General features: G+C 49.7%; 1 protein-coding gene across 4 annotated transcripts in view; it reads left to right on the forward strand.

The window, feature by feature from the left end:
- Nucleotides 1-18,580, forward strand: part of ATXN10 (ataxin 10) — a 168,055-nt gene that overhangs the window by 132,334 nt on the left and 17,141 nt on the right. For all 4 annotated transcript variants that reach the window (XM_045062513.1, XM_045062514.1, XM_045062512.1 and 1 more), the window contains one exon: nt 6,506-6,569. In XM_045062513.1, the coding sequence (XP_044918448.1) occupies nt 6,506-6,569 (64 nt within the window). The remainder of the gene's footprint in view (nt 1-6,505; nt 6,570-18,580) is intronic.

Raw genomic sequence — 18,580 nt, forward strand, 5'->3', positions numbered from 1 at the left:
TGTCCTTCTGTTTACACTTTATTTCCAGGGGCTAAATGTTCGTTTGTTTAAGCCAGACTCGCTGTCTTGTTGAAATGTGTTACCTTGTGAAAGTGTTGACTGAGCTTGGCTCCTTCATACGAACTACAGCTTGTGACTCATTTGTTATGGGTATAGAATCAATTCCCAACATGTTAGGTAAGAAAACAAACAGCTTCCTTGTTTTATGAAGTGTGAACAGAAGAAAACTTGTTAATTTCCTAATTGTTCTCCCCTGCCCCAGACAGAGCTCCACACTCATAGCTGCGGCAGTAAACTTGAGCTTGGTCGTAGCACAGAGGTGTCGTCAGTCGCTGCTCCTGAAGTGAACGATGATGCATTTGTCACGGTGCCACTGTCGTCCCTGCCATTTATGTGCTGCACGTTTCGTGTATCTCTACAAAAGTTGATCTCGTATCATTTCATAATGCAGCGGTGTGAATGCGAAATACTCACCTAGGAAAGCACGCCCTCGATTCAGTCACGACTCCCCCGTAACTGTGACCTTCGAGGGCTCTGTAATTCACCCTTAATGCTGCTCGCGTCTCCATTGTTAGCACGTGATTTCATGTCCTTCACAGGAAATTTTGCCCGTTTCGCATATCTGAGAATTCTACTTTATCCCCCCAAGCAAATGAGATTTTTTTTTTCGCATCAAATAATAGATCCTGAATAGTTTTTTATTCCTCACCAAAAAAAAAAAAAAAATTTTTTTTTAAAATAAAGGTACTGTTTTGCCAATACAGAGTGGGGTCGTAAACTCAGCTGGGTGAAGTTATCCTGAAGCTTCTCCCTCAGCCCTTCAGGGGCTTCACTCCTCACTCCAAGCAACTGAACTTCCTGCTGGCAGTAGGACTAACAGCTGCTGCCGCCAGTCCCGCTGCCCGTCACCGAGCGTTGGCTGAAGCCATCGATTCCGTTCTCACAGCTGCCCTTGGAAGTGAGCCCCGTCGTTCCGTTTTATGGGCGAGAATGGCAAGTGTCCGAGGTTAAAGGACTTGTCCAAAGTCACACAGCTCAGCACTGCTGCAGAGCCAGGCTTTGGGAACCACAGTCGTCACTCTTAATCCCAGGGCTGTGCTGCACATCCAGCTCCTGGAACGCTCCGTGTTCCTTCTGATCTCCTAGCTTTGGCACATGCTCTTGTCCCTGCAAAGCCTTCTCCACAGCGCACCCCCCCCCCTTTGTCCATTCAGTGCCAGTTCATTCGCCTCCCCAGCCACGTGTCACTTCTGCAAGGAGGCCTTCCCTGTGAGCCCTGTGTGATAGCGTCCGACACCAGGCTGACGTATGTTCCAGGAGGATTAGATCACGTCCTTGCAGAGGGCTGGTGAGGGTCAGCTGCTTCCTTGCTGTGCCCGTCGCCAGGCTCTTGCTCGTTTCTGGACCCCTCGTCTTCACCCCAGGGCAGAGGCATTGACGGTAGCTCTCCCTCCCCTTTGAAGACGTCACAGTCAGCACCCCGGTCCCGCTGGCGGGTGTGCCGTGGGCTGTGGGAGGAGACGTTCGGTGCAAGGGTTGCCTCGGGAAGCTTTGAATTCGGTCTCAGGTGGGGCCGCTACCAGCTTGGCCATAAAATTTCCTTCTGCGCTTCTCAAACCCGTGATCCCTTCCCGGTCCAGCCCTCTCTAGTGTCCTAACCTCCCAAACTCTCTGTGCCGAAGAACGGGTTATCTTTTCCCCCAAGCCATCCTGGACCAATATGTTTATAAAATGTAATACAAATGAATTACTAGGAAAAAAAAATCAAAAATTTAAAAAGACATAGATGCTTCAAACCTAGATTTTATTACAAGATTCAGGAGACACAGCGTAACCCTGTTGAACTGTTAGCGCCCTTTCTGACTTTTCCCTCTCACTGTCTGTTTCCACTGACTGACGGTGGCCTCTAGACTTTGAATAGCACTCTTTAGTGAAGTGACCCTGGGGACGATATTTAACCCATGAGCCCCACTTCCTTCGTCAGGAAAATGGAGCCAGTACAGCTTACCCTGGCATTCTGCCGGAATGCGGAAATCGTGGATGTATTTGTCATTGCCTAGTGTGTGCCAGATGCCTATTAAATAGTAGGACATTTCTTACCCTGTTTCCGGCACCTAGAAAAAATTGCAGAAATTAGATTTCTGCAATAAATTTCTGCAAATAAATCTAATTTCTTCTCTTCCTGTCCACCTTGGGGAAACCAAGGACAGCTGGTCACAGTGCTCTTCAGCAGGTCTGTGCATCACAGGCAGGTGGAGACCTGCCATCTTTCACCGGGACATGTATTTACAGACGGTCCCCCACTTGACGGTGGCTCAGCTTACGGATCGCCAACCTTATAATGGTGTGGAAGTGAGAACGCGTTCAGTAGAAACTGTGCTTGGAGTTTTGAGTGTGGATCTTTTCTCGGGCTAGTGATGCACGGTACGCCCCTCTCTCGCGACGCCAGGCAGCGGCCACGGCTCCCGGTCAGCCTCGCGATCACGAGGGTCAGCGGCAACGGTTACGCCGACACCCGTTGCGTACTCCTCAGCCTTTCAGTTTCTCCCTTCCTGTGCAGCAAATTACATGAGAGATACTTCACACTTCATCACCACATAGGCGTTGCGGTAGATGATTTTGTCCATCTGTAGGCTCTTGCAAGCGCTTGAACATGATTCGGGTCAGTGGGGCTAAGCAGTGGCGCTCGGTAGGCAGGGCATGGTAGCGATGGGTTCATCGCGACATAACCCCATCGGAAGTCAGGGAGGATCTGTAGTTCATCCGATCCTGGGAGGGATGCTTCTCTTCACGTCTAGGCCTTTTCAGTGAACAGCTAGGAAATAAATACTCTTTGGAAATTGAAAAATATATCACGAAATCTTGCTAATATTTCTAATTTAAGTGTAAAATTATTTTCTGCGTTTAATCCTTTTTTATGCTGAAAATCTTAGTTCCTTAATAGCATGAATGACCCATTTGCTTTAAACTAAATATAGAGGCACGTGGGTGGCTCTGTTGGTTAGGCGTCCGACTTCCGCTCAGGTCATGATTTCACAGTTCGTGAGTTCAAGCCCTACGTTGGGCTCTGTGCTGATGGCTCGGAGCCTGGAGGCTGCTTCAGATTCTGTGTCTCCCTCTCTGCCCCTCCCCCATCCGTTCATTTTCTCTCTCTCTCTCTCTCTCTCAAAAATAAATACACATTAAAAAAATAAGTACATAACGGTTCAGAATAACGATACCAATAGGAAGCAGAGACAGCTGAATGCCGTTCTAAGATTTCTGTGCAGTTCTCTCTGAGCTTCGGCTACGTCTCGCTAGGGGTGTAAAGTCAAATACTGTTTTAATTTTGTGGTAATTTTTCTTTGTTTTACATGCCATCGGATTAATGTGTTTCTGTTTCCTATTTTTATAACTTTGTAAATTTAACTTTTCTGCTAAGATGTAATTGATGTAACGTACTGTGCTCATGGTCAAATAATGACTCAGTATTTGTGTGTTGTGAAGTTGTCAACACAATAAGAGTAGTTAACATCCGTTATAAATTTAATTGTAGAGAATTATATAAAATATATATAGGACTCCAAAGTCATAATTGTATGACCAGGTGCATTCACAGACATCTGCCTCCCTTTCCTGCTGCTTCTGTCTCATTCTCTCCTCGTGCCCTGTGGACAGCCATTATTAGTTTTTTATTTAACCCTTTCTTGTGTCTTTTGGGAACTCTAAGAAAGTTTGTATATTTCTCCTCCTTTATTACACGGAAGGTTCACGTATAAGCCTGTCTGCGGCTTGCTTTTTCCACTTACCGCTGTATCCTGGTGATCCCTCCAGGTAGTGCATTGGGCCTTCTTCACTCATTTTCACAGCTACACGGAAGTGTTTTGCGTCCGTGCTGTCGTTCGTTCAGCCGGCCCGTATCGGAGGACACCTGAGTTGCTTCCAGGATCTTTGTTTTCATAAGTTGCACTGTATGCAACATCCCTAATTGTCAGAGAAATGCGGATCAAAACCGCAGTGGCACGTCACTTCACACCCACAGGATGGTTAAAATAAAAGACAGACACCGACAAGCACCAGTAAGAACGTGGAGCAGTTGGAACGCTCATCCGTTGCTGGTGGACTAGAAAACGGCACAGCGCTCTGAAAAGCACCCCAGCAGTTCCTCCAGATGTTGCCAGGACCAAGCAGTTCCTCTCTCGGGGTACGCAGCCAGGAGAACGGAACATAAATATCCCCTCGAAAACACGTACACAGATGCTCACAGCACGGTCACAATACCCAAAACCGTAATGACTCAGATGCCCGTCTGCAGACGAACAGATAAATAAAACATGGTCTCTCCAGACAGTGGAATATTATTTAACCACAAAAAGGAACGCGGTGCTGGATGAACCTTGAAAGCATCATGCTAACTGAAAGAAAAGGCCACGCGTCGAAAGATTCCATTTGTACTCTATGTCCAGAATAGGCAAATCCGTAGACAGAAAGTAGATCAGAGATTGCTAAGGGCTGGACGGAGGAGACATGAGGAATGACCGATGGGTATGGAGTTTCTTCCCTGGGATAATAAAAATGTTCTCAAATTGGGTAGAGGTGATGGTTGTACAACTTTGTGAATAAAACTAAAACCCACTGGGTGGCTCCGTTGGTCGAGCGTCCAACTCTTGGTTTTGGCTCAGGTCCTGATCCCGGGGTCGTGGCGTCAGACACCGTGTCGGGCTCCACGCTCGTGCTTGAGATTCTCTCTCTCTCTCCCTATGCCACTCTCCCCTTCTCTCTCTGTCTAAAATTTGAAAAAGAAAGAAATCCCCTGGACTCTATCCTTTAAAAGGTGCGCGTTATCGTGTGTGAATTGTATCTCCTAAAACCGTGCTGCAGTGAGTAACCTTGTGCAGGCAAAGTCTCCGTGGGACAGTGCAGTCGGAGGTGCTGCCCTAGGACTGGGAGGGCTGGATCAGCGAGTAGGTGCTTCCCCCGGTGCAGCCCGTCCACGGCGTCGTGCCGTCTAGCGCTCGCTCCAGCAGTGTGCGAGGACGCCTGTTTCCCCGTCGCCTGCGTGGGTTGTCAGACTCGCTCGCTTGCCGCTCTGACGGGCGAGAGGTGGTGTCTCCGCGTGGTAACAGTTTGCAAGGCTGAACATCTTCTGATGTCTCCGTGGTCCAGCTGCATTTCTTTGTTTCTGTGCCGTTTCTGTTCATGCCTTTGATCCATTCTTTTTCTGTTGGGTTGCTGATCTTTTCTCAGTTTGTACAAGTTCTTTGTATATTAAAATATTAACCTTTTGCCTGTAATATTTTACAAATAACTTTGCTAGCTTTTATTTGCCTTTTTTTTTTTTAAATGTTTACTTATTGGAGAGAGAGAGGGAGAGGGAGAGCGTGAGCAGGGGAGGAGCAGACAGAGAGAATCCCAAGCAGGCTCCTCACAGTGTGGAGCCCAATACAGGACTTGAACCCACGAACCATGAGACCATGATGTGAGCTGAAATTAAGAATTGGACGTTCAACTGACCGAGCCACCCAGGCGCTGCCCCTTAATTTGCTTTTTAGAGAACTGCAGGCAAATTTTAAAAACCTCTTTTCCCAGTTGCTTCTGGATTTTAAGTCATAGTCTGGGAAGCTTTCGCTACTCTTAGTGTAGAAAAACTGTCCGCTTACTAGGACTGTTAAACTGTAATAAACTCAGATTCGTTTGGAGTTTACCCTGGTGAACATTGCTGGGGAGAGATCCATTTTATCCTTTCTTATATGGCTTTCCGGTTGCCCCCGCATTTTTAAGGAAGGGTGAGAAGAAAAATAGTGTATCCCTTTCTGTTCATGTCTGCTTTTAAAGATTTCTGGGTCGGTGTACGTGTTTGAGATACCGGTTTCCCCTGCTCTCCAGAAGTTGCTTGTTCCCTGAAGCCCCATCAGCCGAAACGGCAGAAAGCAAAGAAACGATTACCCTCAATTAAATGGAAAATGTTTTGAGCGTTCTCCGTTCCCCAAAATACCCTACCAGATCCTACCAAATAACACATAAAACCTAAAGTAACACTGTGTCGTAAAAGCAGGAGTGATGTCATAACTCCACAGTCTGTGTGAAGAGGACACCATGTACGTACAGCATAGTTCAGCTTTCACCAGGATCAGGAAGGCCGCGAGCGCCCCGCCCCACAAGGCCAGAGGTGGTGGGGATAGGTGTTGGGCTGCGTGGTCGGAGGTCGGGGTGGTGGCGGGTGCAGGAGGCTGGGCTGTAAGCAGAGACAGGAGGAGGGTCTTCTGTTAACTAACGTCTCATCGTCTGACTCCATTAGGGCAGGCAGGTCACTAACGTCTACACCTGCTGTGTCTGCCTGCCTCGATGTTGGAGGTCGAGTTTCGTCGTCCGCTGTGACTGGGGTGGCAGGCTTAAATACAACAGTATGCTGTTACGTTACCGCAGTGAGTGAGGAGACCAGCAGGAGAGACAGACCGTCTATGATCTCTCACCCTGACCCAGGCCTTTTTTTGGGGTATAAATGTGCCTTTTTCTTTCTCTGCAGGTGAATGAGCTGGATGGCATCCCCTTGATCCTGGACAGCTGCAGCATCGATGACAGCAACCCCTGTATCCTTGCACGTGAACCCGTGAGCATCCGTTCACAGTCAGGGCCCTCTGTGTGACTCCCTTTCCCGGTGTTCCCTGGCCCTGTGGCCGGCTGGCTTTCTTGGGTGCTTGTTCCTAAGAACTAAGCCACTTTCTCAGAGTCGGGACGCCGGACCAGCCCCCCTGCCGTCTGTGCAGCGCAGTGAGCTGGTGTTCAAGGTGAGTGGGACCTTCTAAAGCAGCCCTGTACTCACGGATGCTTTAAACTCTGGGGGGGAAGACCGCCCACCCAGGGTCCCTGTGTGCCTCCTGCCGCCGACGTCACCTTTCCAAAGTGTGTGTTCCTCGGAGTAAATGTGAAGAATCGTGCTTTTTTTTAACTTTTGCTCTAGAGATTCTAAGTATCCAGTCCTTTGAGAGGAACCATTTTAGCAACGGTTTCGTGACAGAGAAGCTCGAGGGGCGCTCTGCGGCCCCAGGAATAGGGAGAAACACTTTAGTGGCACCACCTACCTGTCTTTGACGTGTTCTGGCCTGTGACCCTCTGTTACCGAAGCGGGGGGGTGGGGGGGGGGGAGCCCGGTTCTTGCCCTTGGTTGACCACCCTACTTGTAGGGTTCTTCGGGGAACCCCGTTACTTCATCCACTTCACCGAGGAGTGACGCTAGGAAGCCGCTCTGATACGGTGAGGAAACCACATCCGGAAACCAGGTCGAGCCTGGTGAGGTTTGAGCGGTATTTCCGTGTAAGTTCGAGACTTCCCTGGCAAGAGCTGGACTCCATCCAGTCCCTCGCCCTGGCCACTGCGTGCCCTTGCGCCCTGGGTGCCTGCTGGGGGCAGGGCTGGCGAGGAAGGACGTTGAGAGTGTAACCCTCTGAGGGACAGTGAGGAGCCCGGCCTGGGGCTCGGGATGGGGGGGGGGGGCGTGGGAACAGCACCCCTCACTGTGGCTTCTGTCAAGAAGACAAAAGGAGTTGATAAAAATCGTGTATTGAAAGTAGGTGGAGGGAGGACTCCTCATCTCGGTGCTGACGACGCTGTCATTTGTCTGATTAGCCACAGAAGAAAATCTCCGATTTTAAAGAGCACAACAGTTTATAAGCTGAGTCAGGAAAAGACAGAAGCCTCGGAAGACTCGTCCTTGAGGCAAAACAAAGTTGGTTCGCTGCATCGCATTATAATCAGCCGCTACAGGCTCTGCCCCCACAGTCTGGAAGTCTTTTAGCCCCAAAAAAGAAGGGAGGAAAGAGAGCTGGGGGTCACAGGAAGGCAGTGAAAGGTCACTCAGGTGCAGGGACAGGTGGTGCGTTTCCTGAGGACAAAGAGGATGTATCACGAAACAAGACATTCACCCACAGCGTTCTGCTCCCTAAACCGGCCTCCTGGTGAAGAAGACGTTCTGTCACTGGTCTCGGCTCTGACCGAGAGCAGGGGACGGCCCGGCCCTTGCGCGCAGCGTGTCGTGGCTCTGCAGACGGCCCGCCTGCGGTTCCACGCTTGCAGGGTCTCTCTGGCAGCCTCCTGGGCGGCTCCTCCGTTCACTCACTCCTTCCTTCCAGAAACACTCACGGACTCCTCGCTGTGCGCTTACGCCCGTTACCTTATTCAATCCCGGCAGCGCCACGGAGCACACGCTGTCGTCGTCGTCGCCACCCCCGTGTTGTGGATGAGGAAACACGGCAAGGGAGTCTCAGAGCCTCGTCCTGCAGGCCAGACCCAGAGTGCAAGCTTGGTGTGTGCCCGATCCCCAGCCATTTTGCTGTGCTTCCTCCTTAGGAGTCACAGGGCGGGGACAGAACTCATATAGGGAAACCACAGTAACCTGTTCGTGTGGCGGAGAAATCATTCAGCATTCGAAATTGAAAAAAGTGTATGTGGATGATCTGTATAGATAACTGTTGTCTTTACAATGATAATTAATGAAGAATTGCAAGATCCCAGAATATTCTTTAAATTGTCAAGATAAGTTAAAATCCCACGTAGTTCAGTATGACGCATATTCATTCATTCTTTGGAGTTTTATTTCTCAAAGCCGGCCAGATTGCAAAGGCCTATAAAATATGCATAAGATAGGAGATACTACATAGTAAGATATCAGGGCAGAAGGGAAATTGATGGTTGAATGGTCAGAAACGAAGAGGTATTAGAGCCTAGGGGATCAAGTTTTAGACGGGAGCCATACACTTGAACCAGCGCAAAAAGGACATGATACGGATTATGGAATAAAACCACACCAGTGCCCTTCTGTGCTGCTCCTCTGCTCTGACTCAGAAGTAGGTGTTCCAGAGAATTCTCTAATTTCCCTGACTTCGCCTCCTTACCTCCCATTGACTCTTCCCCACCCATTTTAGGTGTTTTCCTTTCTTCTATTTTCTCTTCATCAAAACAATACATCTTTTTTTTTTTTAGTGCCAAAAGGTACTGAGTGAGGCCTCTTACTCACTGTCCACACTTTAAACTCACTCTTCGCCCTTTGTTTTACTAGCTGCTTTGTACACCTAAGTAACCTGCTCTGTTGCTGTTTCTTGATGTGTATATTGGGTTCTGATGAGTCTATTTATTACGACATGAAGATTTATTCTCTTATAAACCACCTTCACTCCTCCCTCTTCTCATGCCACAGTAGTTAAGACTACAGATCTCGTTTACTGTTGCCTGCATGACAGACTGACAAGGCTGAGCATCCTCTAACATGTTTACTTGCCATTTGGATTTCGTGTGTGTGTGTGCGCGCGCGTGTGTGCGCGCGCGTGCGCACGTGTGTCAGTGGACATAAAACATGCTTGAGCAAACCTTTTGACTATTTTTTCATTGGGTTTTTCCTTTATAATTTATTTGTAATAGATCTTTTTATGTTCTAAATAGAAGTTCTTAATCAACTACGTCGTTACTAATGTTTTCGTTCTCCCGTTGTGTGACTTATCTTGTCATTCTCTTTCTAGTTTATTTTAATTAACAGGAGGTATTAACAGTTAATCAAATTTATCACTTTCCCTTTATGGTTAGTTCTTTGGTGTGTATCTTGTTAAAGAAATATTTTCCAACCCTGAGGTCAGGATGATAATCTGTGTTATCTTCTGAACACTTGATAGTTTTACCTTCTTTGTTTAGGTCTGTAATTCACTTAGACTTGATTTTTGTGTATACTGTGAGTTAGCGGTCTATTTCTATATTTTTCCATATGGACACACAATTGTCTGAGCCCAAGTTCCTGAAAAGAACATGCGTTGTTAGCTACAGTGCCCTCTTTATCACGAGTATCCAAATATGTGTGGGTCTGTATTTGGACTCTGTTTTCTTTTCCATTGATCTCTTTGTCGTCCTTACTCTTTAAGTGTCGCTTTCTAACATGTCTTGATATTAGTTGAGTCAAATCTTCAACTGGTCTCTTCTTTTTAAAAAGTTTTATGGCTATTTTTGGTCACTTGTATTTTACATAAAAGTTTACATACAAGAACCAGCTTGTCAAATTCTACACGTGTGCTTACGTGTTTATGTACACCTACATGTACATACACACATGAAATCAACCAAAAAAGAAAAAAAAACCAAACCAATTTAACCAACAAAAATTTAAATCCGCACATTGAGTTCTTCATTGAAGTTGCATTGACTAAAGTCCATTTGGTGAGAATTGACATCTAAACAATACTGGATGGATCTTCCAGTCCATGAGTATGGCATATCTGTCCATTTATTTAGGATTCTTAATTTTAAGCTTTTATCCTTTTCTATGTATTTTTATAGCTCCATTGCATGGATTTGGGTGTATGTTATTTTTGTTACCATACATTTAAAGTGTTTCCTAAGTTCTGTCATGGTTTCTTTTTTGACCCCTGGATTATTTAGAAATGCATTTCTTAATTTCCAAACAAATTGAAAATTTCTAGTTCTCTTTTGGAGCTTGATTTCTAGCATAAATGTGTTGTGATCAAAGAGCACATACTTTTCTGTCCCGTGAAATTTATTGAGACTGCCTTTATGACCCAGTATATGGTACTTTTTTGCAGCTGTTCTATGTGTGCTTGAAAAGAACATTTATTCTCCAGTAGTGGGAAGCAGCATTTTATCCATGTGTATCAGGTGAAGTTTGTGAAAATTTTATATTTTTACTGATATTTTTGTCTCCTTTGGTTTATCAGCTACATAGAGTCTTAAAATACCCTTCAGTGATTATAGATTTGTCTTATTTCTTCACTTAGTTACATAAATTTTTCCTTTGTATGTTTTGAGGCAGTGTTATTAGATAAAGGTGTATGACAGGCCTTGAGAAATGTTCCTGTTGTCATTATAAATTGAACCCCTTTATCTCTAAAATTATTTGTTACCTGATATTAATATAGCTCCTCTGACTTGCTTTTGGTTGCTATTTACATGGTGTAACATTTTCAACTCTTTTATTTTCAGCCTGCCTGTATCAGAGGTGCTTCTTGTGAACAGCATGTAGTTGGGGTTTTTTTCCCCTTAATCTAGTGTGACAGTCTCTGTCTTTCAGCTGCTGCATTTAGCCCATTTATATTTAATATAATGTAAATGCTGACCTATTTGTATTGAAGCCTCTCTGTCCTTCCTATTTTATTTTCTTTTTCTCTCTTTCTTGCTTTCTTTTGGATTATTTTGTATCATTCAGTTTTTATCGTTTTCTCATTTAAATGCTCTCTGTTCTTTTTTTCTATTCTGTTAATAGCTTCCTGGGAAAATTACAACAGGCACCCCTAACCCCCTTCCCAGATTGTACAGGGCCATTTTGGCACCCCTAATTTACATGCTGCTGCTGCTGTTATGCACTTTAATTCTGTTTTCAAACCCGTAATGTCAGTGTTCACTTAGATCTATCCACATATTTACTACTTTCCCTGCCCTTCACTCCTTGTATCTCTTCTTTGTCCAGCTGGGATCGTCTTCCTTCTGCCTGAGGTCTTTTTAGAATTTCCTTTAAAGTGGGGCCATTGGTGGGGAACTAGTTGAGTTTGTTTGAAAATGTATGCCTGATGCCACCATTTTATTGGGAAAGCTGCAGGATCTCTACATTTTAATTTTAATGCGTATGTACGGTCACCTAATCCCACCATCTCCCACATGGTGTCTGCGCCCTCCACTCTATCTGGTGCCCTCCGTGCCAGAGCGTCTCTGTCTTATCCTTGTTGTTGAGCTAATGAATCTTCCAGTCTTGTGTTGAGATAGAGAAAGGGGGTCTAGGGGTACAGGTACGTGTTAAATGTGCCAACAGGCCTTCTATTTTAATTTTCACCTTTACCTTCTGAAGAGATCCATGTGGTCACCAACATCTGAGCTGTGAGGGATTCTGCAGGGCATAGTGCTTCCCTGCCGTTCAGGACCAGCTTTCTTGGGTTTGCTGAGGTAGGTGCTAGAGCCCCTTACCCAGCCGTAAGCCAGTGCCCTGTTACTTCTTTTCTGTCTGCTTTTCAGCGTCTAACATTCTTTTTGTGCTTGAGAGTTTGTGTCTTTATTTTAAGAAATCCAGTGGCTCTCAAAAGGGAGTGTAGATCGGTGAGTGGGCTCCTAAGCCTCATCATTTGCTTGCTGTCGCCGGCCATTACCGTGTGCCAGAACCACTGGTGCTCTGTTGTTCTTACCATTTTAAAACTCAGTTCGGCAGAATTAGTCCCTCGCCTGTAACATACTGCCTCTTTCTTGGCCCTCGCGATAGTACCTTCTGTAGGTTTTCCTCAGGTCTTTCTGGATCCTTCTTCTCTGGCTCCTTTGTTGCTTCCTCTTCCGTGCAGCGTTTGCCTGTTGGAGCCCTGCTGGAGCCCTGCTGGACGTTCCAGAACCCGGGGGTGCTCGCCTCACCCTGCCTCTTCTCCCTACGGAGTCCCACCCGTTTCTTCCTTTATTCATTCCGTGCTTAGTGAACGTTCTTCACGTGCCAGACACTCTCCGGGCCCACGGAATGACAGCGAATCCTGTAGGGAGGCTGTGGCGGCCGGTCTTCCAGGCAAGAGGGGATGGTGGCTTGGGCCAGTCCGGTCACCGTGGGGATGGGGAGACAGAGTTGCATTCTGGGTATTCTCAGGGTTTCAAATACCTGTTCACCCGTGGCTCCCAGACTCAGTCTGTAGACAGAGCTCTCTCATCTGCTTGTATGTCTTCCCGATATTCCAAACCCAGCACGTCCACAGTTGAACTGTTAATAGCTCCGTAGCTGCCCCCCCTTCCTCGGTAATTGGGGGAATGGTTTCAGGGCAGAGATCCGGGAGCCCCTTGCGATGCTGATTCTTTTTCGGTCTCCTGCCACTAACGTGTCACCGCGTCTTCCCGATTCTCTCTCTGGAGCACGTCCCAAGGCCGTCCACTTCCTCCTTTTCCAGTGGCACCGTCCCGTTCACTCTCTCCTCACCCCGGCCTGGGTCGGCGGTGGCTTCCTGACTCCTGTTCCCCTCCTTCCCTCGGGGTGTCAGGGAAACACGGACCCCCCCCACCCATCCCGTGAGACCTCGCAAAACAAAACAGGATCCTTCCTCTCTGCCTCTGGACTCTCCCTGCCCCCACACCGTCTGTCCCAAACACGCTCCGTTTACAGAACCCCCAAGACTGCCCGCCGTGCGTGCTCGGAACGACCCGGAGTCCCCAGCACAGCCTGAGAGGCCCCGTCTGATCTCGCCGCTGCCTCCTCCTGCACTTGTATCCGAAGCTGCTCTCCCTGCCCCAGCACTCCCCCCGTCCCCCCACACGCTTTCTTACTGTGGCTCACTGCGCCTCATGGTCACCGCAGGCAGTCACCTGCACCGACCTCTCACCTGAACTGCCCTCCCCGGGGCCAGCCTTCCGCGTGCTGGGTGCTCGGCTCCCGCGGTCTCTTCCTCAGCCAAAGGTCGCTGGAGCCCGGCCAGGTCCGGTCACCCCTCCTGTAACCTGCCGTGTCTGCGCATCGCAGTGTGTCACCACATGCTTGTGCGTTTATGTCTCAGTTGCCCTCTGGGCCAAGTGCTGTGAGGACAGGGACCGTTTTTTTCTGTTGTTCACCCCGGTACAATCTGCCACTGTCTGGCACCTAGTAAATGTCCAGTAAACACTTCTTAGACACATAGACGTGTGGGGACAACGCTGAGCAAATAGCAGCCTGGCGAGAGGTGTGTGTGTGTATTTGGTGGGAACAGGGGCGGTTGGCAACACATGAAAAATTGCTCCTGTGGGTTCTGTGATTCTTCGTGAATCAAGTCAAGTCTGCTCGGCAGCGACGGTTTCAGATTTGTTTCGTTTAACCCCCTCTTCTAATTAACACCAGCCAAGTTTTTACAGAACTTTCAGTATTTTGTGTCAAAAATCAGTAGATATTTTGGGTATGTTTAGACGAGGAGTCGTGTTGATAACCATCTCTCCATTCTCTGATCACTCAGGGTCAGCTGCCCGTGCACATGTACTTAACCATGCTCTGCGGGATGGGGGCTGAGGCCTCGTGACGCTGTGGGGAGCAGTCCTCGGTCCCCATAGGAGATCAGTGCGGGGGACCCTGGGAGACTGCCACTTTCTTGGCCACCCTTGGGATTAGGAACTTCAGGCTGGCTCTCCTATTGAGCCGACTAGGGCCGAGGGCCGCCGCCCCTGCCCCCAGGCTAGAAACGGAGGCCCGAGGCTCCATTTCTTGGAGGTAGATTCTAGAAACCAGAGGGGATTTCCAGTCTCAGGGAGAGGGCAGCATGTCAGAGGGGCGCTTCACTGGGAAGACCTGCCCTCCACAGCTGCTCCAGGGGCACGAGCCCAGCCAGGCCCCAGCTGTTCACTCGCCCGCCCGCTTGTGGGTCACCCACAGTAATGACACGGTAGCCGAGGCCATCGGAAAATTCCAGCCCCACCACCACAGGGTCAGTTCCTTGTTTGTCAGTTTATTGTGGCAAGTGGGGTTTTTTGTTGTTGTTGCTTCCAAATAGAAACCACTGAGCTTTATTTGAAATGTTTTTCTTTTATTCTTTTTTGATCTGTGTTTTCATCAGCTGTCCTTGATGTGGGCTGTTTTGTTTTGTTTTGTTTTTATTGGAGGGGGAGGGGACAGGCATAGAGAATCCAAACAGGAGTTTTTTTCTGTTCTTTTCTCTCTTTTTTCCCTTCCTTTCTCTTTTCCTCTCTCTCTCTCTCTCTCACTGAAACACCTTATTTGTAAGTTTCCTTGCGTACAGAAATGTAGCAAGTAGTTTACAGAAATATTAAACAAACTGTGTTTTCCCCCGTGACCTGACCCGTGTCGAGGAGGTGTGGCCCGGGGCAAGAGTGGCACCGCTGGGTCCGACACACCCGCACCCCACCCCTCCTAGTTTGTAAGCGCTGCGTTTACTTTCTTAGGCCTTAAGCTTCTTTGCTTATAAAACAGGCCCTACTCCTGTCCTCCCAGGATCGTGATGGATGATCTCATGGTTTATGGGTTCGAGCCCTGCATCGGGCTCTGTGCTGACAGTGTGGAGCCTGCGTGGGATTCTCTGTCTCTCTCTCTGCCCATCCCCCAGTTGTGCTCTCTTGCTGTCAAGCACTCTCTCGCTCTCTCTCTCAAAATAAACTTTAAAGTGTATATATTTAAAGACAAAACGAACAGGAGACTCATGGCATTTCAGAAAAGAAGAAATCCGAACGGCCAGCACACCTGGGGAAAGAGCCCAATGTCATCAGTCGTCAGGGAAATGCACACTTAGCCCGCAGTGAGAAGCCCACCGGGCCGGCTGAGGGCCGACGGTGTGAAGTGACGGCGGGGGTGCGGGGCAGCAACCTGAACCTCCCAACCTTGCCGGGGAGGATGTAGGTTGGGGCGGCCCCTTTGGAACCGTTCTGGCCGTGTCCCCCGACAACGCACGCACCCGGCCTCCGAGCCAGCAGTGCCCTTCCCGGTACCTTCCCCCGAGGGGAGTGCACGCGTGCGTCTTCCAGGCGTGCAAGAGCCTTCACAGCAGAGCCATTGATAATAGCCCCAAGGTGGGAGCGTCCCGGGACTCATCCGCAGTAGAAGGGATAAATTAATGGTGGCCTGTTGCTACCACGTGTGCCGGTGGGAGGGTGGGTGTTACTAGGGAAGGGGCACGCGGGGGCCCTCCGGGATGGGGTGCGGGCGTGTCCTTAATCTCGGTGTAGGTGGAGTCACGGGGACACATCCACGTGAGGAAACCCCTCAAGACGTGCCCTCGGATGTGTGTGTTCTGTTGTGCCACGCACAAGTTTTTTAAATCACCCGTTGGGTTCTTGCCGCGTGCCACGTCCTGTTCTGGCCCCTTCACTGGGGCTAAGACCACCGGCTTCATTGGGAACGTTTATTTCCATTTCCCGCTGAGAACGCTAAAGCTCAGGCAGCTGGTTCCTTGACGCCAGCCGCTCCAGATCCGCCCGGCGCGGGAGGGGCAGGGCCAGGGTGCAGGCCCAGGTGTGTCTGACTGTAAGGCCCGTGCTTCGTCCGAATTCAGGGGTCTAGACTTGCCCGTGCGTGCTCGCTTCGCTCCGTCACGGGGTTCCTTTCAGGCGTACCTTCTCCGGGACACGTGGGTAATCAGCTGTGTTGGGTACGAAGTCTCGGACCGATCTTGCCGAACGTGTAGCACATGGTACCCGCTCAGCGCTCTGTTGCAACCGTGGATGATCAAGATGCACCCCTGAGCCTGGAGATGGACCCCCCCCTTCCCACTTCCCCTCCCTCCTCCTCTGGAACTCTAGACCTGGGTGTCTTCCTCTCTGGGATCCTTCTGTGACCCCTGGGACCAAGCAGAGCACGCCAGCGCGTCTTGGGTCAGTTGTGCTCCGCGTCTCCGTGAGCACACCGCACGGACGTAGCCGCCTATGTAACCCCTTCCCTCGAGGACAACTTACCCTGGGTGGGATCTGTGTCCCCGTGCGTTTACACCTCGGGACACGCTCCACACTGGACCCCACGGATCCAAGGGAGCGTTACCAAAGTGTGTTCCAAAGCACAGAGTTTTATGTGGTGTCTTGAACAGCTGTTACTTGAGGGAAGGCTTCTAGACGATATGTCCGTACCTGCATATCTGTGCGCACACGCACGCACACGCACGAACCGTGCTGCCCAAGCCTGTCTCCAGCAGGACTGCGTGGAGTTCTTACCGTTCTTATGTGCATTTTGGAGACTCTGGACTCTAAGTGCCACATCTTGGGAAACGATGGAAATATATTCCATTCTGTCCTTCTTATTATTTTATTTTCATTTTAGAGGGGGAGGGGCAGAGAGGGACTCTTAAGCAGGCTCCGTGCTCCGCGCAGAGCCCGAGGTGAGGCTCGGTCTCACGACCCTGGCGTCGTGACCTGAGCCGAAGTCAAGAGTCCGACGCTCAACCGACTGAGCCACCCAGGCGCCCCAGCTCTGTACTTCCTGGGGAGTCCAGGCCTGTGACTGGACCTGCCACGCAGCAGCCAGAGGGGGGCCGTTCAGAGAAGTGTCTGGAATACTTCGGGAGGGCACAGGGGCTAGAGTTGGTGGGGTTTGTAAAAGGTGTAGCCGTGCGCTTCCACGCCAAAGGAGTGTTGGCGCTGTGTTCACAAAACGGTGCCTTTCTGCTGTTGATCCCCTACACTGCCCACCCGGACGGACGTTCAGTGCAGTGAACGGCTAGGAAATCGTTCTGAGGGAAAGCCCCCCCTCCACTTTCTGGAGGGGAAGAGCCATTTATTTCTTATTTACTTCTGTATTTCTGAGTCCCCAGCATGAAATAGCTGATAAACAGTGATTATTTGTTCTGTTCCTGAGCGGCCAAACACTAGGAACACTCTTAATGCTGTTTTAGTTGAAAAAGATAAACTTTTGGTTTAGCTGGCCAGTGATTTAATTTGGTTTTGTAAAGCCCCTCGCCGATTGTCTTGCCTCTCACCTAGTGCGTTTGAAGATGTACAGACCCAACGTTTCTCCCCGAGCAGAGCAAACAAGTTTGTACACACACAGCTTTGCAGGTCAGGGGAGGCCTCCCTGGGGCCCCGTGTGACGTGAGCCAAGCATGGGCCGAGGACCGGACAATGTGCGGGTGCCGCTCCCAGGCTGCTAAGAGTGTAACACGCTGCCACCAGCCCCTCGAGACACACACACACACACACACACACACACACACGGATGCATCTAAATGGCACCATTCACAGTGAAAGGGGAAAGAAGCCCTGTTTGTGTGGCTTTTATGGTATCCTAGCAACCAGTTCCCCAGGGCCTGAAGCCGATGGCCGGAGGAGTCCGCGTCCGGTAATGAATGAGGCTTTCACAAAAGTGGACCGCTTCCTGGTTCAGGTGTTGTGGCAAGTAGACCGTTTTTAAGCGAGACGCACACACTTCGAGTTGCGCTCCTTCCCGTGGCCTCTGCTTCGCTTTTCCACGGGCTTGCAGTTTTCCCGCGTCTCTGAGATAGAGGCTACAAATGGGGAGCATCGGTAGCGCACAGATTCTGCGTCCCGCAGGCTGAGGCACAGAAAGTGGTTCTCCCCGAGGGCGCCCAGAGGTGAGAGGCGAGAACACGCCGGGGGGGCTCGCGCCGCCCACGCCTGTCCTCAGGCTGCGTCTCGCTGAGCCTGGTTTGCTCAGCTGTTCCCATCTCAGAGGTCAGAGTGCACCAGGGTTTGCTGTATCTTGTTGACTCACTAAGAGCAAGATTGCCTGGGGTCGCCTGGGGGACTCCGTCGTTAAGCCTCTGACTTCAGCGCAGGTCACGATCTCGCTGTCCGTGAGTTCGAGCCCCGCGTCGGGCTCTGTGCCGACAGCTCGTGCCGACAGCTCGGAGCCTGGAGCCTGCCTCGGAGCCTGTGTCTCCCTTTCCCTCTGGCCCTTCCTCTCTCTCTCTCTCTCTCTCTCTCTCTCTCTCTCTGTCTGTCTCTCAAAAATAAATAAAGATTAAAAACAAAAAAAGAGCAAGAATGCTTGGGGTTTATTCTCACCTAAGCTAGGAGATGGGAGACCGCCCTTTCCCGTGGTGAGAAGCCCGGTGTGGACCGTGTGGTCTGCCGCCTCCCCCTTGGCGCGCACTCACCCTGCACAGGGACCAGGGCAGGGCTGCCGTCACACCGCAGGTAGTGTGCGAGTGGTCGTGGAAGCCGCTTCCTTGGA

The sequence above is a fragment of the Felis catus genome, chromosome B4 (assembly GCF_018350175.1).
Source record: "Felis catus isolate Fca126 chromosome B4, F.catus_Fca126_mat1.0, whole genome shotgun sequence".
In the NCBI taxonomy this organism is placed as follows: Eukaryota; Metazoa; Chordata; class Mammalia; order Carnivora; family Felidae; genus Felis; species Felis catus.